Source organism: Annulohypoxylon truncatum, assembly GCF_022578515.1.
Source record: "Annulohypoxylon truncatum strain CBS 140777 unplaced genomic scaffold F4807scaffold_24, whole genome shotgun sequence".
NCBI classification, from domain to species: Eukaryota; Fungi; Ascomycota; class Sordariomycetes; order Xylariales; family Hypoxylaceae; genus Annulohypoxylon; species Annulohypoxylon truncatum.
The window spans coordinates 41845-64861 of record NW_025953810.1 but is presented as its reverse complement, the minus strand read 5'-3'; the positions used below and the strand labels follow the sequence as shown (position 1 = coordinate 64861).

Here is a 23017-nt window from a genome sequence, read left to right as displayed (position 1 = left end):
ATCCAGGAGAGCTCAAAATATCCCATATTTGCCCCCCTGGTTCCAAAATTTCCACCCCTGGAGATATTCAACACCAAGTGGACTTAGACCACTTTTAGCCTTACTTCAGCCTCAGGAGGCACTCGGTGAACGAAACAAGACAGTCATCGGAATTTGAGACGTACGCGGGCCCGCCGTGTTCCGTCGTTCTACACTTTGATTAGAATTGCGGCGGATCTTGCCCGCAACCCGCCGCCTACGCGAGCCATTTCGGAGGCTGCCGACGACGACTGCAATATCCTACAGATAATACATTGTAGACATGTGTCAATAGTTCCTGTACGAGCAAGCTTTACCAAGCCTTGTGCCACTCCCCAGATAGCCTGTCGCCTCACCGATACCTATGCATGCTTCCGAACGGCACGGGGAGCTTCATAGCCAAAGAAGATACCTACCCCTTACATGAATAATTCCAAGACAGCATCTTTATCGACGTTTAAAGGGGTTATAAACACCCGTTCCCATTCTAGTTGAGTTATTTCTTAAAGAGCCCCTTTCTCATACATCTAACCTATGTGCCTGAACCACCTTACCTCTTGCTCCCAAGCCGCCACCTTCTCCACGAAACTACCTAAACATACCTATATTTATCTTATATAGGTGCCAAGTAGGTAATTCCCTACCGGTAGATAGATTTATCTTAACTTCAGGTAAGCCTGGCCCTCCGGTTTTAATAGAAAGAATAATCTCAGCACCCGACAACAACCGGTGCTGCACCGCATACCTTGTTGCGACTCGTACGGCCCCTTTCTACGGGCAGCAGCGACGACAATCTCCTCAATATTCTAACACTTGAACTCTCCTTATCATCGTTCTGGATTAATCATACAACATACCCTCTCCCTCGCCTTCATTAGCCAGTCTACCCATTAACTTACCGCAATAACCCCACCCCGATGAACGTGGACGAAGATAGGGGCAAGGCACGTATGTCAACTCCTCTCGCCCAGCATATATCCTTCTAGTCACCGAACAATTATGAATGAAAGTTGAAAGGCATGTAAGTCAACCGACATCTCAGTCCGGTCTGCCCGTCGATAATGCCATATGGCTGATCCTTTAAGCCGAGGATCTCTCTTGAACCGCTCCTTGGGAAAGAAACGATCGAGATATTCTATGAGGAGCCCATGAAGCAGATGAGACGTCACGGCTTAATAGATAAGGCAATAAGCAGTACCTTGGCGCAAAAGCTGTCTATTAACCTTTTTTCTTACGACAACTCCATACCTGGACTCTATTCAACCTAGTATAGGAGGCTGGTCTCTGTTCAAGGCCTTCCGCTGCAACTAGCCTTTGGCTATTTGCCTCTCGTACCTTTGGTAACCATCGAGTACCTTCATTGTTTCACGACGAAAGAATCGAATGGACTTTGTACCGTCAGCTTGCGCACTCTCCCATGCCTTTTAAGAAATGAGAATACCCTAAACTAGCGTGCGCGTTCGCCCCCTTGTTACGCTTTATATTACCGTCGCGTAACCCTCGCCGCCGTCACTGACCATCAGCAACTTGAATGCAATTCCTCATGTATTCCCCGTTTCTCTTGTACTCCAGGCTGATGAAAAATCCCCCATCCCCGTTCAAGGAAGTCGTGAAAAATGCAGTCCAAGCCATAACCCTGTCTCGAAACGCCCGGGCATGATTCAATTCTGGGGATTGTAGCATATTCCCGTTATTCCTGGTATCGTCGTCGTACATTATGCCTGCCGTCTGCAAGATCGATTTAAGAACTACAACATCTTCTACTGGCCGTTGAATTCCTCGAGCTGAGTCACGTTGGATTCCCTATGGTGATAATCAAGAATCTCCGAGTACCTGTTGCCTCGAATGTGTTAGTCATCGTCGCCTTACGAGGAACCCCCTTTAGAGATGCCTGTCTAGGAGCCATAGAAGTACTCACATCATGATCTTCCATGTATCCACAGGAAGGTCAGCGTCATTGAAACTCCAGTCGAATTTCTCCTCAGCAACGGGTTCGTCAGTAGGATCATGGTAAGGAGCAAGGTAGTCGTGTGCTAGTGCCTCGGTGGCCGTGATCCGCTTCTTGGGATCAAACACAAGCATGCTCTCAAGTAGGTCAACAGCTAAAAAAGGTTAGCATTTGCTTTAAAATACTCGAATATATGGTGTCAACTCAAACCTTCTGGATCAGCATTCTTAAACTTGTTTTTGAGTGGCTGACGTTCCCGCTTTGGCAAGGACTTAACGAATCTCAAAGTCTACATGATCCTAAGTCAGCAAAAAGGATCGGATAGGAAGAAGGCATCAACATACATTCTCGCTAGCAATTGTGTTGATAACGTCGTCAGGTGGGGTACCAAGGAGCTCGGTGATGATGGAGAATTGGTTGACGTGATCCTTTCCGGGGAATAGGGGCTTCCCTTCTAGCATTTCAGCGAAGATGCACCCAGCGCTCCAAATATCAACCTCCACGTCGTATTTTTGCCACGTGAGCATAATCTCAGGGGCGCGGTAGTATCTCGTCGAGACATATCCGGTCATTTGAGGATCCTGGATTCTAGCAAGGCCGAAGTCGCAAATTTTCAAATCGCAGTTCTCGTTGACCAAGATGTTGCTGGGTTTGAGGTCACGGTGGACAACGCCGGCGGAATGGACATACTTCAGACCTCGCTATATTCCAAACACATCAGCCTTCTATTTTTCTCCAGTCGTTAACCGTGATAAGGGCACGCACCATGATTTGGTAAAGGAAATATTGGATAAATTGCTTTTCTAGAGGTCTCGAGGTGAGTAATCGGTGCAGGTCTGTTCCGAGGAGTTCTGTTACGAAGTAGCTGGCGAGATGGTCAGCGCGATGCCACCGAGACTTTGTCGTCCAGGCTATGCATACATGTCTTCGAGAGGGGAGATGAAAATGTCGCTGAGAGAGATGACCTAGAAATGGGCATGAGCGATGTTTGAGGGCCTCTCTTAAGCGGGCAGATGCAACCAACATTTTCGTGCTTGAGATGTTTCAGCAACTTCAGTTCTCGATACGTCCTCTTGGCCAAGACTGGGGTGCTGAAGGGTTTCATTATTTTCTTTACGGCGACATTCTGGTTCTGGAGCTGATCTTTGGCGGAACTGTGCGGCGGTAGGTTGGCTTGGTTAGTTATTGTGATCGTGGTGGAGGGATGTTCGACGTAGTAGCTGGGCGAGCGACATACCAAACAAGGCCAAAGGCACCCATGCCCACGGGTTGCAGATCCGAGTATCTGTTAGAATATTGCGTCAATTCGAGCAGCATGCCAGGTATCGTCGCAAACAGCCATACCTAGATGTGATCTCGAACGTCGTTCCGAAGATCTGTGCTCGCACGAATTCGGCCATGGCGAATAACCAGCTGTATTTAGGGGAGGCGGGGTGGGAGAAGATTGAGCGATGATCGAAAAAAGGGCGTAAGAAGAGGGATGGGTTGTTGTCAGCTGTCGAACGAGGGGCAGAAACCCAGGAACGATAAAATTCGTGTACAGATAGGTACCGCTATCGTAAAATAAGCCAAGTTAGTTTAGCTTGGAGAGGACGTGACTATAAGTTGATTCCGTCTATCAGTATTTTTGTTCTCTCGCTTTTCCTTTTTCCCGACTTTAGTAGTAAAAAACAAACAAAAGACAACTTAAAATGATTAATGGCAATCTCGAAATGCCGTTAAGTTAAGCAGATGGTAAAAAGTGGGAAGAAAGAACAGGATTTTCGAACTTCGAAGTTGGGCTGTGCTGTGGATAAGGTTTTGGAAACACGCACCGGAACGGCGATTCGAATGTGCCTGCCTTCTCCAGCGGTGGCGATCGCGATCGAGGTTTTTTCTATGTAAAACCACTGGAAGTTACTTTTTAGTACTTAGCTAGGCACGCTAGGCATGTATGCTAGGTACTAATGCTAGGTTAGGTACATGCGTAAGATACCTACCTAGTATGATACGCTATGCACCTATCAAGGGACTTTCTGGGCCTTCCCTGGACAATGCGGCGTTGCGACCGACCGTCACAAGTGGCTGATGCAGTATCCGATTAAAAAGAGCAACTACTGAAATATGCAGGCACTCTTTTTAGATGTACTGTACATATAATCGCTCTATTGGTAGCTGCAAACCTTGCGTGTCAAGTGAGTACTTATACAAAAAGAGACCATCACCTCCTGGGGTTACTTACTTGATAGGAGACAGTTGAATCTCAAATAAGAGAGAGAGAGAGAGGGAGGTCCACTTATAAAAGATTCCCTAAACAACAGGTGTCGTTTATATGCCAATTTTCGAAAAGATCAAAAGCCTCGGATAATGAAATGCGTTATTAAATTCTAGCCGCTTTGTCGCTCTTGTGTTGCAGTGTCGGGGGGAAGAATATAGGCTGGGCTAATATGCTTAGAACGCACACATATCAGAAACATCAATCACACGAAGAGACGAGTCCATTTTGCCTAGCTTGATGCAGAGTTATCTGATGTTTCCCATTTCTGCCACCTACCTAGGTAGCTTGCGATAGATTCCCAAGTTGGCAACTGTCATATGCTTCCAAGTATGCAACGGTAAAGTCTTTTTGAACATGTGAATAGAGGTACAGGAGGTAGCTTGAAACATCTATGAATAGCAGCATATCGACAAGATTAAGCACTTACCCGTGAGACATACGTAGATCGCGAAAGGAAGATGGGAATTTACAGAATTGCCGTTCTGAACATTCCAAGAATCTTAATGCGAACCCCATCGCACGTGGTGTGAAGAATTACGGTGCCGATCTCTGTTGGCAGCCGTTGATAGGCGAAGTAGACAATATAAACAGACCCAAGCCGTAACTGAATTGGTGGGAAGAATAAGAACCTGGTCAGGTATGTTGCACCAGGATCGGCCCGTCGAAGCTACCATTAACTTGTTACCTTGACACCAGTTGTCCTGTCTATGCATTTAGTCCTCTCCTAAGAAAGGGTCGGATATCAGAGGTTAGCAAGGCCAGCAAGGCCAGTAAGGCCCAAGATATCCGATCACAGCACTTCATCGTTGACTGCCTGCCTGTGAGGTCATGATATTTAGTGACCATTTCGCGATCTTGCGCCCCCTTAGAGATAAAGAGGACAACTTCGAGAGAAGTTAATTGGAAACAACATGACATGGGGCTCTTAACTCCATGGGTTACATTTGTGACTAACCTACAGGTTGAGCTGTGTCGTTGTCTCTAGTGCCGCTGAGCTCACCAGTCATTGTCGAGTTATGGCGGCAGCTAGGACATGTTTGGTTCACCACCTCACCTGAGTCCCACAACCCAGCACGCAGGGTACTACATACAATACCAATCTTGCAGATAGCCAGCACCTGGCAGCTACGTCGAAGATTTGTTGAGTTGACAAGTAGAACTGTGTGCCAGCTCTGCTTGGTGGGTGTGATCCTGATGGTAGGCTAATAGCGCCGAAGACTCTGCATTCTTCCGCAGAATTCCTTATTTTCGACTCTGTGTTTTGTTGATACTCTTCCGCTTCCGAAGACGGCTGGCTAGCAGGCGAAGGAATTATCATACGCATAACATCAAATCTTACGAACAACATATAATAGATAAATAATATGTACATGTTGGATATTGGATATCTTGAAGTTGTAAATGCAACCGAGATATACCTAGCGCTACTAACATCGAAGCCAACTCAAAAAAGGCAAGATGTCTTCTGTATAGTAAGATCCATAGCCAATCAAAAATCATGGGTTTCGTCTTAAAAAGAAATGTGACGTCATCGTATGGGTGTTCCTCCTAGCTCGGCCCTCTGCCCTTCTGCCCCTTCTACCCTTCTACCCTTCTACCCCTCCTTTCCAAGTATATCTACCTCCAGGTAAGTAATATATTGAAATGAGACATCTTCGTCTACATAGTATTGTGTTGAAAACACAGATGATTACTAATATAAATACTGCAAGATAAGAGGCTATAAAAAAGATAAGTGCTGGCCTTGCTTCTAAATTGAGCCATCCAGTTGCTAGGGCGAAGAAATGGGACGATATAGAGGGGTATGTTGGTGGTGAATTGGTGAATTTTAGCTTAGGATCCCGACCGCATAACCGGCATTCCCTCGCAAAGTATCCGACAATCGAATTCTTAGTGCACCATCGCCGATGCCCATGATCAGTCAGCTTCTACCTCCGCATATCAGATTTGGCCCGAAACGAAAAGGGGCCTCGTGACTACCTAAGCAGCCTAAGTCTAGTCCTAAGGTTTGACGAAGCGGTCTGCCAAAAAGAAAACGCCAGTAATATCGTCGGACCTCGTTATATATTAAAGGGATATTTTATATGTAATAAATCGCCCTCGGCTCTCCATTACCTGAATGGGTATCTATGTTAGCCATCAAGAGTCCTGGTTCGTCCCTAGTAAGCCGCATTGGGGACCACATGGACAAAATGGTAAAGCAAGGCTACATATGATGACGTAGTCTAGAGGCTTTTCTCGCAATCGGGAAAAAGCTCCAGAGCCAAAAACCATCCGGAGGGTATTCCGAGCGTTTGGAGTGGACGGAGATTTGTCTCTCGGATATTGGTTCTGCACATAAATTAAACCGGAGCTTTCTCTCCCTGGGTGATGTTGTGAAACTTTTCGTTAGATGAACATACTGAATGAGATATATCAGTATGCAGATTAGATAATCATGCCAGATTGATTCCAGAGTTCACCAGCTTCAACCTTGTTCTCCTCTTAGGTAAGCGACAAGGTATGTACATGATTTTCCCCACAATTTCAACCTCTAGCCAACTGACGTCATCTTTCCTAAAAACCAGAAACTACAACATATCTTCAAGACGGGGTAATAAGGGACGAATAGTATAATTTTTTCAACGGATATATTCCAATATTTCGTCAGTATTCAATCATTCTAAGCAACACGTAAATTTCGAACCAACTTGAAAAGATACTTATCAAATCGTTTTGTTTTCCAGGTTTTGTACAGAAGTAAACAACTGGACCCTGACGATCATTCACTTCTAAGGATAGAGATCGTCCGGAGATCTTTAAACATGTCAATAAACCCAGCATCTACTAAATAAAGTCTTCCCTTTCCCAGCATACCCTCCTACTTCTCGTTATTGTTACCGCCAACCATTCTCATATCGGGTGGCCCAAAAGAGATGTACTTAATCGAAACTAACAACAATGTGAGTTTCATATGTACCTACGTATGTTGCCCGGCTTAGGGCAAGACTACCAGGACTATTTACATCCATACTAGTAACCCAACCCAACTGAAAAAAGACTATGCTCAGTGACATCATTATGTATTTTCCCCCCTCGTGGGGTGCAGACGAACATTCTAGACTGTGACCCATTCTCTGAGCCTCTAGCTTCTTAGTGAACAGATACCTACCAAGGTAGCTCCTCGAGATGAAGGGATTACCATGGAAATACCATATCGCAAGTAGAAATCGAAATTATACTCCGTGGTAACTGGTCCCCTGTTTAACTTTTCCGAGCTTGTAAATCCCCCTTTTATAATCAGGGATATTGGCGTTTACCTAGGTATCTACGAGTCTCATACGATAGTCCCTTAGGCGCTTACCTACATAGGTATATAGAATAACACAGACACTATCTCGACTTCCTACGTCTCAAAAGAGTATTAACACTCTTTCTCTCACATTCGTAATTTCGAGGCATAAAACCGGATCGATGGGCTTCTTCGCCGGCATCAAATATACCAACAAACCGCCTCATCTAAAACGAGGCAACAATATGTAGACGATATCTTGTATAATCGATACTAAACATGCTATTCAAGACCAATACTCCCATCTTCGTAATCGTAGCCTGTTTCAATCCCGCCATTACCCTATCCTCCGTTCGGTACTCGCCTATTTCGCCTCGGGACTTCCTGGGCAGCTGGTGGTCGACTAACCATAATCCCTGAACTCACGTACTCCGACTTGGATTCAGGGGCTATCGCTACCTACCTATATATAGAGGACCTGCCCAAGTACTCACAGCAATAGATTGGTTAATTACCACCCACGGCTAGGGGCTCTACGTTCCAGATGCCCTCTGCGTACTCGTTGATGCACCTGTCGGAGCTGAAGAAGCCCATTCTAGCGACACTACGGATACACTTGGACACCCACTCATCCTGGTTCCGATACTCCTCATCCACCATCTTCTGGGTGTCGATGTACGACTGGAAATCGTCCGACACCAGGTAATAGTCACCGTGGTCGCGGACGGCCGAGATGAGCGCGTTGAAATCGTTGGAGTCGCCGAACTTGCCGCTCTTGATCGCCTCGAATACCTGGTTGAGGCCAGCGTCAATGGCATGCGTGCCGTAGGTATGCGCGTGTCGCAGATCCTCAACATCCTCAGACAGGGTACCGAAGAGGAAGATATTTTCTTGGCCGATTTCGCGAGTGATTTCGATCTAAAATTTGTGAGTCGCCGGGTTCAAGAAATATTATTAATGACTTACGTTGGCACCGTCGCAAGTCCCAATAATCAAGCCACCGTTCAGGACGAACTTCATGTTGCTAGTTCCAGATGCCCTGTTCCGGTGTTAGCCCTCAGTCTACACTAATACATAGGCACTTCATTACTTACTCGGTACCGGCAGTCGAGATATGCTCACTGAGGTCTGAAGCAGGAGTAATCATCTCCGCCTTGCTGACATTGTAGTCTTCTAAGAAGACAACCTTCAGAAGGTCGCCAATATCTGGGTCATTGTTGACAACAGCGCCAACGCTATTGACAAGGTGGATGATTTGCTTGGCCATCCAGTAGCCAGGTGCTGCCTTTCCACCGAAAATCGAGACACGAGGTAGTTGTTTCTTCCTATCCTCGGGGCTCATTTCCTTGAGCTTCAGATAACGGTAGATGACACCGAAGATGTTTAATTGTTGCCGCTTATACTCGTGGATCCTCTTGACCTGGACGTCGAATAGAGATGATGGGTTGACCGTAATGTCCGTGGTGTTCTTAATGTACTTCGCAAGACGGACTTTGTTGGCGTACTTGATTTCGGCCCATTCTTTTCTGAATGATTTGTCGTCAACGAACTCCTCTAGCTTGTTGAGAAGGGTGAGATCCTTAAGGAAGCCGTAGCCACCAGTCTTGCTGGCGATGAGCTCTGAAAGTCGAGGGTTCGCTTGATGCAGCCATCTTCGCGGCGTAATTCCATTTGTGACGTTAGTAAATTTGTCGGCTCCGAAAATAGTAACAAAGTCCTTGAAGATAGTTGTCTGGATAAGATCCGAGTGCAGCTCGGCGACACCGTTAACCTTGTGAGAACCGACAACTGCCAAGTACGCCATTCGGACCATCTTTGGCTGGGATTCTTCAATAATCGAAACCCGGCGTAGCATGTCCCGGTCGTTGGGAAACTTCTTCTCTACGGTTTGCAGGAAGAAAAGGTTAATATCGTAAATGATTTGGAGGTGACGAGGTAGGAGGTGCTGCACCAAACCGACAGGCCATTTCTCAAGCGCCTCAGGCAAGACGGTGTGGTTGGTATAACCAAACTAAAGTCAGATTAGCCAAGAAAAGTTAACAAGACGACTCATTAGAACTCACGGTAGATGTAACTATTCTCCATGCCTCATCCCATTCAAGGCCTTCTACATCTATTAGGATTCGCTGGAGCTCTACGATGGCTAGTGTCGGATGGGTGTCGTTAAGTTGAATTGCGATCTGGTCAGGAAATTCGCTCCAAGCACGCTTCGTCTTCTTGAAGCGGCGGACAATGTCGTAGAGCGAAGCGGCAACCCAGAAGTATTGTTGCTTGAGACGCAATTCCTTTCCACGGTCTAAGTTGTCATTTGGGTATAGAACGGCGCTGATGGTCTCGGCTCGTTGCTGGTCTGCTACTGAGCTCTCATACTCTCCGCTGTTGAACTTTTGGAAGTCAAACTCGCCGCTGGCAGCTTTGCTGGACCATAATCGTAGGTTGTTGGTAGATGGTGTGTCATAACCGGGGATTGGCACATCGTAAGCTACAGCGGTAACTATCTCGCCGCCTTCCCAAAATGCCACGGTCTTTCCGTTCTCATCTTGGCTCTTACGAACATTGCCATAGAATTGGATCTGTGTCTTGTCAAACAGTATTCTGTACGGATTAGGCATACGTCAAATAATAACTTACGTCGACTGTAACATCATGTCTTGGGAATTCCCAGGGGTTGAAGTCAAGCCAGTAATCAGGTACCTCGACTTGGTATCCATCAATGATCTCCTGTTTGAAGATACCATACCGGTATCTCAATCCATAGCCCCAGGCAGGGAAGTTCAAGGACGCAAGGCTGTCAAGGAAACAAGCTGCAAGTCGTCCAAGTCCACCGTTTCCTAGCGCAGCATCGTGTTCTTGGCCGATGATGTCTTCAATGCGGAATCCAAGTTCGGAAAGACCCTCTGAAGCAAAGTTAGATCAAGAAATCATACGACTAAACACAAATGAACTGATCCACACCTTTGGCAGTGCTTTTGGCGCCAACGTTGAGCATAGCATTGTCCAAAGCGCGTCCCATCAAGAACTCTAAACTGAGATAGTAGACGCGCTTGCTGTCAGCGAAGGTCTGGCGCTGCTGAGTTTTATTCCATTCTTTAATTAGGCGATCACGAAACGCCAAGCTGGTAGCTGAATAAGCAGCTGACTCGTCACAGTTAAACATGCTACGAGCCAGAGTTGTCTCAACATGTCGAACGACCTCCTTCTCGAACTGATCCTTTGTCTTGAAGCCTTCGAATTGGTGCTTGGTCCATACATCACGTTGAGGCTCGGGGATCGCCGCTATACGAAGATCATGGGGTCAATAAGTGGTTCAGTATAGGGATAGTACGAGTTTAGGAACGGTCTACAGCTATAGGAAGAAAGAGACATGAAGACTTATACGGACCTTCTACGCTTTTAATCTCACTAGCCCCGAAACCCGTAAAGGTGCGCTTGTGTTTGGGACGAGAGATACCCGCGGGGCTCACCGAACCGACGATATCGACAATAGGTGCCGCCGTTGAAGGGCGACGTTCCCTAGTGGGCAGACGCTGTTCCGTTGAAGCCATCTTGTGTTATAATTCAAAGCTACCTCTAAAGATAGGACGAAGTAGCTGGAACAGAGATAAGCTAGAAAGCTCTTAGTTAGGAAAGAATAGACATCGCGCTTTATTATAAGGACCTGAAGGACCTTAAAACGAGCATGGAAGCATGCAAGACTGGTTGTCGCGCGATGATTACTTACATAGCTGGATCCAAAGAACCAATTACAAGTAAGAGGTGAGGGTAGTGGATGATGGGATTGAGGGGGCGGGGTCGTCGATGGAGATCAAAGATAGAGCTAGCAGGGTGAGCTTGTAAGGAGAGGAGATGGAGCTCCGGTCCCTTGTCGAACGACGATCACCGCGGGGTACTGAAGCTCTTCTCGTGTCTCAACACAAATACAATCGACCTTCTTTTCCACGAACTCAAGCCCGGAGGATGGAGAGGAGAGGAGAGAAGATAGCTAAGAAAGATGAAAGGAAAAACAAAGGAAGACAGACTTACAAACGAAAGGTTCAACATAAAGGAGATTAGGTTGATGGTAGTCTATCATTTATAAGGTGCAATCGGCCCCTTAGGTAATAGTGGGTACTTACAAGGGGGGATTGGGAAGTTGGGAAGTTGCGATGTTGTTAAGAGAGAAAAACATGCGATGGCTAAAGCATGATGACGACGTTTGGAGCTTGTGAAAGCTGCAAGCACCATGCTCAAGCAGATTGGAACGTGATCAACGGCAGGAATGGTGATCGTAGAACGCCGCCTCCCTGTGCAACTAATATAATCACCACATACTTGCATACGTAACATGTTATGTATAGTGTTGCTCAGCGCCTACCTATTACCTATCAACTGACACAGCAGAATATGAGAATAGACGGCGGAAGAGGTGGAAGAGAAGCTGCTAGGAGTGCGGGGTATGCAATATGTACTAGGTACCTACCTAGGTAGCTAAGACGGACTAGTTCTCGTTCTCGTATAACAGATGGAGGAAGCTCCGGCCTACAACTAATAACCAGTACGATAGCTAAGCTCTTGAAATACCATTTTCGACAGCCCAAGTCAGTCGAATCTAACGTACTATAGAATTATATTGATATATTGAAAAAGACCAATCTAAGGATTACCTGTCACTGCCAGCAAATATTTAGGTACCTAGCTGGCTACCCAGGCTGGCTCTGGGAGGGCTATCTTTGGTCTAGCCTTCAATACCTAGAGTCTAGAGCTTGAAATTTTATAATAATATCAGCTCTTGACTCTTGGCAACCTATTGCTACTGTCTGAGCCGCGCAGAGAGCGGTTATTGGAGTATCAGTGCATATAACTTACTAGGTATCACCTGCAGCTTGTTACACATATGTCATAACGCTTCTTAATACTACCTACTTCCCATCCCGCAACATGGTCGCCTGACAGCTTGCTTGTCTGTACCATTCCCTTTTAAAATGCAGCAAGACCTAGATGTGGTCCCGAGGTATGAGAACATACCCACAACACCATCCATCTCGAACTGTAAGAAGGCTGCGGCCTCCACAGAGAACTTGAAACCTGGAGCTCTAAGCTTCTTGAAATCCAATTGGTCAAAATAGTGATCGAAATAACATATACAGCCGCTTCAAAAGACTAGTGACGCATATACTGGCTTCTACTAAGACATTCCTCATAGATGTTGTGCTACGCGGATATGCAGGTAGCCGGCTTGCAGTTCCGGACCTTAGATTGTACCAAGTAACAATTTTCGAAACAACATCGGAAAAAACGCATGAATATTCTTACAACAAGTGTCTCTTCCCTACCTATATACCATTTTCCAAGAGTCAACTCGTACCCATTATTCTAGAACTCGGCAGCAAAAAGCCAGCAAGTATAAGTATAGATAGGATCGTTGCTGTCTGCAAAGGTAGAGAATCGTGCCATTGTATCTACCACCCGCAAAAAGTCCCAGCCATATACAGGTCATCGCTCGGGACACTCGGAACAAATCTAAGAAAACAGAGAAGCCGCTCAAGGTAAGTCTAGCTTTGCCTACCAACTTACGCCAAGTTTAAATGCTGATCAGAGCTTGTCCAGGCAAATCTGCGACAGCCTGGGCCGACCAGCACCAGTAGTCCAGTATCTGTCCAGCGAGTTTTCCGTGATACCTAATTCTGATTCGATTTTTCAGTCTGATGATACGAACGATGTACTTGACCCTCATCATAAGTCCACAATTAGACCGTGAGCTGCGTTATCTACAGCGTCATGGTCCCCACGGCCACCCGAGTGTTGAAGAAATCCCGGCACGAATTACTAAACTCGCCAGCGAAATATGGAGGTCTTATGGTCTTGGAGATAAGTCGCCAGATGAGATTGAAGAGCACTCGACGAGCTCGATTATCCATTCTTGGCCCTGATGTCAGTTTATGACCTGAAAAAGATTATCGAGGGAGTTTACCTATATTTCCAAAAAGCTCCCTAGAACGCCTGAAACTCGATTAATGTCTACTAGGCATCCATTGCGCTCGGGACGTAAATATTTCCCCTAGATTTATATCGTGGCTGAAAAGCTTTTGTTGGGAGTATATACGCGACATGCAGCGGTGATAATAGGCGGTCATGTTATAAAAAATAGTCATCCTTCCTATCACTGTTGAGACGTAAGTACTTCCTCCTAAGCAACTAAATCTACAAATATCCATAGGACCGAGATGGCCCCGTCAGTGATTACGGTAAGTGATTTGCGTACCTATTTATAATTAGCTGCTCTCGGCCGATACATAAGTGATGGTTCTTCAAGGCATGTGAGGAGATAGCAAGGAAAAGGGGTTATATAGATAGCCGTGGTCCGAGATCCCACGTTGGGCATTACACTACAGATCCATGCACACACACGAGAAAAATTTAAAATGCATTACTTATTCATGATCTTTATTATCTTCAACACCCCCCGCGTCTTAGACGTCTAGGAAGTTCGCTCGTAGGCTTACATCATGAATGAGGTACCTATGATAAATAGGCCCAAATCGAGGAACCTAGTGGTAGCAGCTGTTTCGCAGGATACAGAGTCCGGCTACGAGCTACCTACTTGGCCAGGGACCCGTTACACTCAATAAACGCGTCGCCGCCAATATACCCAGCGCTGTCCTCTTGCTGCTTCCCCCATCAATTCCATATCGAATTGCTATATGTCGTAGGGCGGCTCTCTCCCTTCTCTCTCTCCGGCGTCGGGCAATAACCTTCTAAGTAGGAACGAAACACATTAAACCGTCTCTCTCGCCCAAATTCATATGTGGCAAGTTGTAATTTTCTGTCACCGTTCCGTGCCTCATTTTCATATGCCTCGGAACATATTAAAGGCGTCTGCGAATATCGTCGTGTCCATGACGCCTTGCGATACCGTAAGAAGCCAAAGAAAAAAAATTTGTATCAGGTTCCCTGCCCAAAACTCCTTGCCAATGCTTTTGTGGACCCCGCCTTCGCATAAGACGAGATAAAGCCTCGATAGGCCATAAACGTTAGAAGAGACGAAATCACAAGATACCAGAATCCTTAAGCGCATTGTTGAGTATCGTTTCCTTCACAGCCGCAAAAACCAAGCGGATGTTGGAAGTGTCTGTTGCTTGGGTCAAACTAGACGAACCATGTTAGCCAATGGAAAGATGGAATCCACTTAGAGATCAAAACATACTGTGGGTATAAATTAAGATGAGCTCTGTTGACCTGGTTGAATCTCCAGAGTAGATACTTCGCAGCCTTGTTGACGTCGTTGCCACCAGAGTAATCTGGGAAGTAATTGCCCAGCGGTGACCTGGGAAGTTTGACTTTGAATATGTCAACTTTGTTCAGGAACAATATTATGCTCGTCCTCATGAACCATCTCGAGTTGACAACTGAGTCGAACAGTAACAAACTCTCCATCATTCGATTCTGATACCATGTCAGTATAAGCTAACCATGCTTCTGGCGGTTGCTTGGGGCATACCTGGCTGCTTTCTTCGAGTAGCACCTGATCATACTCGCTCAACGCCACGCAGAATATGATGGAGGTAACATTTTCGAAGCAATGAATCCATTTCTTCCTCTCGCTTCGTTGCCCACCGACGTCAAACATGCTGAACACATAAGGTTAGAATCTGGAGGGTGCGGAAGCTGTAGTAAATTCGGTCACATACTGAATACTGAGAGCCCCCATCTGAAATCGCGTCTCGTAGATACCCGTAGTCTTCGTTCGCGCGCGGAGAACATCCATCTCGTTCGGCATGTAATCTGGAGCGCATATTCGCGCCACCTCGTCGAAGAAACTAGTGTAGTGTGAATAGGATATAGCACGTCAGAAGATAGAGTTTCTACTCACTATTCAGCGGAATCCATCAAGTAGAATTCGGTGGAGTGTTGCATGAGCCGCTCAATGCAAGGATCGTGCCATAAGGCGTGTACGGCCGTAGCTACTTTCTGTTCGATATGCGCTGAAGGACCTGATTCGACGGTGTACCCTAGCAGATATTCACAATATTCTTTATTTTCCTGACTGCTCGCCTCGATATCGAATTGGTCCATCGCGATTATGATGGCTTTGGCGCATTCGATCAGGTTCTTGAAGACTGTTGCGCGATAATTGTAAAGCTCATCTTCGGAGTATCCTTTCAGATGAATGATCTTCATCTGCTTGACAATTGTCGACTTCCCGCTCTCTCCGGACCCTAGTGGAGGACGGTTAGTGATTAAACTGCCGACCTAGTGACCGAGCATTAGGAAACCCACCCAGTAAAAGGATCTTGCATTCTCTCCGCAGTCTCTTAGAATCCTCGTCAAGTGCGCGATCGATAGCTTGACTTCGCTTTTTTTGCTCCTCCTCCTCCTTATTCGAACTCATGCAAGCGCCCATCATGAAGAAGGGTGGTGTTGGCTATCGAGCCAACGCGATGAATGAATAGAGTAGTTGGGAATAGAAGTTGGCCTTTGTGGCGCTCGAGATGATAACAAAGCGCCCAGACGATTGGAGATAGCACTATTGTCTATTGGCGCATCCTGTTCTTGTCGGAACTCGACTACAATAACCCCACTACCGGTTACGAAACCTCGGTATAGAAAGGTGGCCGGTGAAGCTGGTCGGGGTTGGCGATGGCGATGGTGCGCTAATTGTTCTCACGACTCGATGATGAGTTTTCTTCGCTCGGCAAAGCCAATTAGTTGATTCCAGGAGAATTGGGAAGAATTAAGCTTCGATGGAAAGTTCGGTAACTTTTGGGTTTGGGTTGATTCTATGGAGACAGGAAGGGTTTATCGGTAGTCGAGGAAAATATGACGAAATGGATTGTCAAGAAATATCTAAAGTAGGGAGGTGGTTAGTGTTAGCTCTGTCCCCAGTCTTATTAAACTCGGAACTGAAGTAGAGGCACATTAGACGGTCGATCGGCTAGAGTCAACCTTGAAGTGAGGCGGTGCTAGTATGATGTAGTTAGGATGTATATAAGCGGCTGGGCCGTTTAAGAGAAAAATGAAACTAATATACATAATAAACCAAGAAAAAAGAGTAGGTTATATAAGTCATAAGTCATACGTTTAACTTATGGCTCCCTCAGTGATTCAACTCGGAAGTGTTCGAGAAGGGATTGGAAGGATTGAGTTTCTTTTGCCATCCAGCTGGGCTCACTCACAGCTCAATGGAAGGTTGGAGGGTTGAAGGGTTTCAAGGTTACATACCAGGTTGGTCACCAAGCATAGAAGTATCAAGCATCAAGCGTAAATGGATACCTTACCTACACACATTAGGTAGGTAAGTATCTGTTTATGATGTCGATGTCTGTGTCCGGGTGGCTCTCTGTCGCTTGACGTATGTGTAATGGCAAAATGGGGAAATCCATAAACCCGCGCGGGCGTACAATGCGATAGTCGGGAAGGTCTCGACAATGGACGGGACGGGTCGGGACGGCTGCGAGTCTAGGGGGGTAGCGGGAAGGGGGTGAAGAGTAATAGGCGATAGGCGACAGTAGCGTAGGTACACACACAAACACACGATAGACACCTCGTCTTGGTGAAGGGGATGTGGTAGTGTGTAGCGTGTATCGTGTAGTAGTGTAGTAGTGTAAAGAGAATGGGTGAGAAGAAGACTGACCGAGCGTCGCAATAGTGTAGTAATCGGATAGTTAAGAAAAATGCGAAAGCGTAGATGTTTTATGCATACATATACATATACACGTACATAGATAGGTAGGTAGGTATACACATACAAATACAGTTTTAATATATGTATGTGATGTAGGTGTATGGACATATGATGAGGATACGTAATACGTGACCGTCCTGGACAAAGAGGGAAGAAGGATAAGGCAAGAAAAGAAAAGGACAGTGAATGGGAAGTTGCTAATGTTCAGATGATACTGTATATGAAATTAATGTAACACTTACCAAGCAGTCGAAGCGAGTAATAATTAGCACGCAATTCCAACTTGTCCTACTGGATATTCGTGATCACAGTGAAGGTATCGACGGCGGCAGTAGTGGTGACAGTGACGGTGACGGTGGATTCTCCTTTGAAAAGCTTTTGACGGGTGAATAGAGTAACCTGTTCTAGAATTGGGAGAAAGTGAGGAGAGGAAACTTGGAAGATCGTTAAAAACGTAGGCGGTCACGGCAATCGGTGGAAAAAGGTAACAGGAATATACAAACGAGGCTCAAGAAATGACACTCTTCTTTGCGCAAAGAAAATAAAATATAATATAATAACAAAGAAAAAAAAACGGTGAATAATAATAAGCCAATGCCTATCGGGATTCAATCAATCATGCTTCTCAAATTGCTTGCGTTGCTTGTTTTCTTTCGATTTTATTGCTCTTCCACCTTTCCACCTTTTTCCCTTTTTACTTTGTCACCTCCAAAATTATCCAGTCAGTTCCAGTCGCTGCAAAAGTCTCCAGAATCCCGAAGGGCTGAACATGAGATACCTAGTAGGTAGGTTCGATGGGAAGACTCGTCCGGTGATTGGGCGGTATGCATTTGGTGCATTGGTTGCTATTGTTATAGACCCTTGCAACCACGCTTTCTTCTGCGCTTTAGCGTGTGCCTGTCAGCGAAACGACCGGGGTTGACCCTTCGTATTGTACCTGTACATGTACAGGTACGCAGTGGAGGGATGCAGAGGGCAGTCAGTGCCCAGGTAGCCAGGCAGCCAGGTGCAGGTGCTATTCTCGATTTGAAGTGTGAAATGTTGGAGTTTCTTTTAGTGACCTGACATGTGCGTAACTTTGGCGCTCGAGGCAATTTGTGATACCTGCAAAAAGTCGGATTATGCCGCACACCTACCATTGAACTAGGTATTAGGTACATTTAATTGGATTACTCATGCGTTCTCGTCTAAGACTAGTACTTGAGATAACCACGGTGAAATTGCCAATTGGAAAGTACCAGGTGATAGATGAGCTCTTACTCGGAGATTTAGCCAGTGTAACTCTATCACTCTAACTTTCGACCACAAAAGTGGGCCACAATGATCACAATACTGGATCCCTCGCTGCTCAAAATCGCCGTAGGAAATGACCCACATAAGCTTCATTGGCAGATTGGATTGGCCCTCACATTTAAAATAGAGCTTCAAGGATCCGTAGGTACTGTACCTAGTAGGGATCATGCTTCCTCTGTTATCTCCACGAACGCAATGAGTTCAAGGTTGAGAACTTCAAACAAACATCTACCTAGCAGGTAATCTTCTATTTTCTAAGGGGGGCAATTGATACGAATCTCGAGTCAGGAGTCCGGGAAAAGCATCTATTTAGTATTCTATTTAACCAATTATTCTCACAACTCCATAGTTAAGCTTGCCCGGATCAGGCAGCTGTCTTGCGACTTGAATTGGTCGGCATTGGGGATATCATTGGCCCGGTTATCGTTCATATCGTGTTTCTCATCACCTGCAGGGAGACGGGACTCAGTTGCATCTACAGTCGCATCGTAGGTCCAAGTTGACAGCTACTACTTTCCCAACTTATTATTCGACCTGACCTTACCCCGTGCGTCCCGAACACCACATTTAGTATTAAGTCCGGAAAACGATTGAGAAATGCGTAGTCTAATAGGTATTGGACTACGGAAGTATAGGCAGCTCTAGGCCCTAGGTAGATAGATATAGTAGGTATTATCAAGCCACCATCTCAACTTATCTATCTGCTTTTTTTCTCTTAGTATGGTAGCCAACCCCCTTCGTCATCTTACATAGTAGCTTTAAGGGTGATGCGCCAGTCTATAATTAGAGGGACGGACCAAGACCGTTCGGTGACTTCGGCTTTCCAAACAGGGGCTAATGAGCATTGCAACGCTTTATTATTTTGGTCATAGTGGTAGTCTCTATAGCGGACAGAGATACTTCATTCGGTTATCTAAGTCAAGTTTAAAGCCAGACGTCACTATCGGGGTGGGTAATACTTGCTTACCTAGGCATAACATGTTACTACTTAAGAACAGCCTTAACGATAGTTCTCTTTCCTGAGTCCTGAATAAATAGGTACCTACTCGTTGACCGCTCCCCGCGACTCGCTCCCCGTCTTTAGCATGAAGCATACCTAGGTACCTAGGCATGATTGCTTGAATTCGACGAAGGCGGGGTTCCGTAGCATCCAATAAATTCGAGTATTCATACATATCTACCTCAATGGTCGATTAGTCTTACTCATTTATTTATTTCTCGGTCCTGCTCGAAGACCGTCCAATCGCGAGGTTCCAAGGTTTCAGGGGGTGGTAGACTGAGTAAGCTAGCCCTTACCTAGTAGCATTTTTGGGCTATTCAGCTGGTCTAGCATATTCAATTTGGCTGTTGGATGTATACCGATTATCTCGCTAGTCACCGCCGCCTCTCCTCACCTCACTCTTGCAGATGACACTACATATCACTGGTTCCCTCGTCAGACGGCTATTGCCCACGTGTTTGATGCGCGCCGGAACGAGACCCCTAGATGTATGTAAGACGAGCATTCAAGTATCTGTACCCGGCGTCTCTTGTCGTCAAATCCCGTGGCTGAGGCGTCATACCTCTATTGAAGCTTTCGGGTCTGCTCTTTACCTAAATATAACACTAAAGGATTCGATGTTGGTCGATGTACATATGCGTTTAGTCATAATGCCGTGGCAAACATATACCTACCTACGTAAATTCTATCTTACCACTTACACGCCTATGAACTATCAGATCTTTAAGATTCATGATGATGAATCACCTCGTTCTTTTCTTCTTAGTGCGCAAAATTCTCATGCAAGAATTCGCGTGTACGCTAAAGTCCGTTTCCTTCCGCCAACATCAAAGTTGAGACGAATCTCATTCCCTTCTCCTAGTTGGTTACTAGATACGGGAGCCTATGCATGAGCCACATCCACTCGCATCTCTTACTCACCCCTTGGTGCCAGGGTACTGGGGAACGGAGATACGCGAAAAGGAGCCCTATGTTTCTCACCATTGAGAAGAATGCGGACCATTGATGTCTTGCGGGCGAACTCGTGTTTCATACATCCTCAGAGTTCGTTAGATCGAGCCAGGTTCCAGGTAAAAGGGGTTTCCGTTTGTATCGTACTGTATCGTATCGCATTATGCTTATATCTAGCATAGCCCTGCGGCATGAACATTCCAGCATTCTTTCAATGAGTTCTCCATTCCTTCCAGAAGGTCTTCCCAACATCGACCCGCTTCATCCGGGATCTTACTTTTCGTTTCTCGCATTCTTCCGCCCTTAGAGCCAACATTTAGGGCAGACCGGGCAGATGGGATTCTTTGTATTATGTACAGTACAGTACCTTGGGAAGACCCCCTGTTGGAGTTTTATTTTCATCCGCGACAAAAGGATTCCCTGCGGCTGATGAAAGGGACCAGACCAACTGCAGGCTTCGCACGTGGCAATTTATCTTGTCCGTGCTTTCATTTGACAAGGCAGGGAACCATGGAGCAAGCCACGTGTCGACCAATTGAAAGTTGGTACTTCCTTTGATGATGTTATGTACATAATTCCTACTCATCGGGAATAAGTTCGCAAAGCTCTTCCGAATACCTTTGATCTCCGGGTGATGGTAGAGATGCTTCGGACGAGAGAATGGTACATGTGGGATAACGACGCTCTCCGAACAGGGTCGTTCTGCCGATAAAGTCTAACGAGTGCCCTTTCTACGCCGTCTACAGAATACCTAGTGGGTAAATAGGTACCTGTATATTCTCTTACAGATTTATTCTCTCGAGTGTAGATTGCATACCAAGCGCATCATACATATTGAATCTCGTCTTCGTCATAACTTTTCATACCTATGTAGGTACCTAGTAGAAACTCGTTTTCTTGATTGTCGGTCAGTCAGTTCCGTGTTCCACTGCTGTTTGTCTTGCATCCACGATGCGGGTGGTATATCGGGACGATCATAATTTTGACATCGGGATCGTCGAGTGGATTATATAAAGCGAGGAACCTAAACCCGGTCTTTATAGGAAACGTTCGATATCGTGAGTTCCGCATACAGTGTGCGAAGCCTACCTTCAGGTCCGGGACGACGGCACACGAGCAAAGAATGGTGGTCGACGATGGTGGAAACGTGGATAAGAGTGTTGACAAGGTGACAGTTCTTTCTGTGAAAATTTCCCCCAATCTTCTCCACCAGATCTCTACCTAGGGTTCCCATTGCAATACTCGATTCGACAATCTTCCCTTGCATGATAGCCTCGTATTTCCGCACCATAGAACCATCACCAACGACGACGTCTCCAATGCGCGCCGTTGCGCTTCCTGCGCTGCAAGTCCAGCTTGCCGTTATTGCTCTTCTTGTCGCGGCGCCGCGTCCCACTCGTCCCCTCTCTCTACCCACCATACATTGGACGAGCAACATGTTTTGCGGCGGCGGCTTCCGCGCCCCGCTTCTCACCGCTATATGCGACAAGACGCCGCTATCTAGTATATACGAGACATCTTCATCAATAGGCGCGACAGCGTTGTTATACTCTTAGTCATCAGAGATTGTCGAGAGAGCTCTCGACGCGCTATTCGCCTGACGACCACACGTCATCTAGTTTCCGACGCATTCTCTACATCAGAAGACCGTGAAATTGTGGATAACTCTTTGTCACGTAGTCCTTCTACATACGCCTTCAGCTTGTCATTGGCTACGTAGTGACGTCTGTCCCCTTTCAGAGAGTATGCGCATGAATGCGATCTCGATCTCTTGGTCAACCTTCAACTTGCGGTCAGGAGTTAGGGATATCAGGAACAGCTCGAGGAATGCGCCGTTGCTTAGTGAGCTTTGTAGTATGCTGCAGAAATGGTGATATAGCGGCGACGAGAATCACGACTTCTCGGGACCCGAGAATGAGTCTATCTGGTTCATGTTGACAACTGATCTGAGAATTAGGTATAGGTACTCGGCAAGCAGGTGGATATTGCCTCTACGGCATGTATACACGACAGACTATAGGATTTTCGAGGTATGTTTTAGACAACTCATCATGCAAAGTATAGAAGAGCTTCACCGCAAGTATAGTTTCTACCAATCATCTGGCTAGCAGAAGAGCGTACCCCTGAAGTTGGATGGTATAATATCCAACAACTCATCACATTACGAATCTATCAACCTACTCTAAGTTCGAGTATACGTTAGGTCGGCGATTAGTGTATCATTATTTTCAATATACTGTTAGATTGCATATCGCGTTGTTATTATGTCTTTGATTCAAACTCACATGCTCTTGCTCTGAAACCCGACGTTTCTCTTCCTCGGGCTTTGAATTTGACAAAAGGCTTGTGAATTGTTTTACCTTAGTCTTGAACCGTCATGGCTATTGGTAACCTTGAAACCCTCTAGGGGCAGAAGAGACACAAGTTAACGAAAAGTATGACATTGATTGTCGAATAATCCGACACTACCTATATAAGGTTGACGCTCACGGGCGTAGAAGTATGAGTATGAGCAAGCCTCGATCCTAGATTCCATATCCAAACAAGACTTTCCAACAGAGTACCCTAAAATCTTCTCAAGTCTTGTCGACTTATTTCAATGTTGTCCAAACACCAAT

General features: G+C 46.0%; 4 protein-coding genes across 4 annotated transcripts; all 4 read right to left on the bottom strand.

The window, feature by feature from the left end:
- Nucleotides 1-1778: 1778 nt before the first annotated feature.
- Nucleotides 1779-3366, bottom strand: F4807DRAFT_462039 (mitogen-activated protein kinase HOG1; the record flags this gene model as incomplete). The annotated part of the gene is made up of 9 exons (XM_048001771.1): nt 1779-1851; nt 1937-2120; nt 2177-2255; nt 2311-2667; nt 2732-2831; nt 2888-2931; nt 2991-3120; nt 3204-3251; nt 3311-3366. The coding sequence occupies 9 exons, from the start codon at nt 3364-3366 to the stop codon at nt 1779-1781; spliced, it is 1071 nt and encodes a 356-aa protein (XP_047852466.1).
- Nucleotides 3367-8001: 4635 nt separating this feature from the next.
- F4807DRAFT_452508 (glycosyltransferase family 35 protein) lies at nt 8002-11039 on the bottom strand (the record flags this gene model as incomplete). The annotated part of the gene is made up of 7 exons (XM_048000335.1): nt 8002-8412; nt 8461-8533; nt 8589-9505; nt 9558-10067; nt 10126-10391; nt 10450-10770; nt 10877-11039. The coding sequence occupies 7 exons, from the start codon at nt 11037-11039 to the stop codon at nt 8002-8004; spliced, it is 2661 nt and encodes an 886-aa protein (XP_047852465.1).
- A 2832-nt stretch (nt 11040-13871) lies between these two features.
- F4807DRAFT_159404 (G protein alpha subunit) lies at nt 13872-16073 on the bottom strand. The gene is made up of 6 exons (XM_047993319.1): nt 15751-16073; nt 15344-15689; nt 15162-15290; nt 14972-15101; nt 14678-14916; nt 13872-14619 (listed from the first exon to the last, which is right to left on the bottom strand). The coding sequence occupies exons 1-6, from the start codon at nt 15875-15877 to the stop codon at nt 14520-14522; spliced, it is 1071 nt and encodes a 356-aa protein (XP_047852464.1). The 5' UTR covers nt 15878-16073; the 3' UTR covers nt 13872-14519.
- Nucleotides 16074-16109: 36 nt separating this feature from the next.
- Nucleotides 16110-17506, bottom strand: F4807DRAFT_159476 (uncharacterized protein). The gene is made up of 2 exons (XM_047993320.1): nt 16753-17506; nt 16110-16317 (listed from the first exon to the last, which is right to left on the bottom strand). The coding sequence occupies exon 1, from the start codon at nt 17261-17263 to the stop codon at nt 16778-16780; it is 486 nt and encodes a 161-aa protein (XP_047852463.1). The 5' UTR covers nt 17264-17506; the 3' UTR covers nt 16110-16317; nt 16753-16777.
- Nucleotides 17507-23017: the final 5511 nt, after the last annotated feature.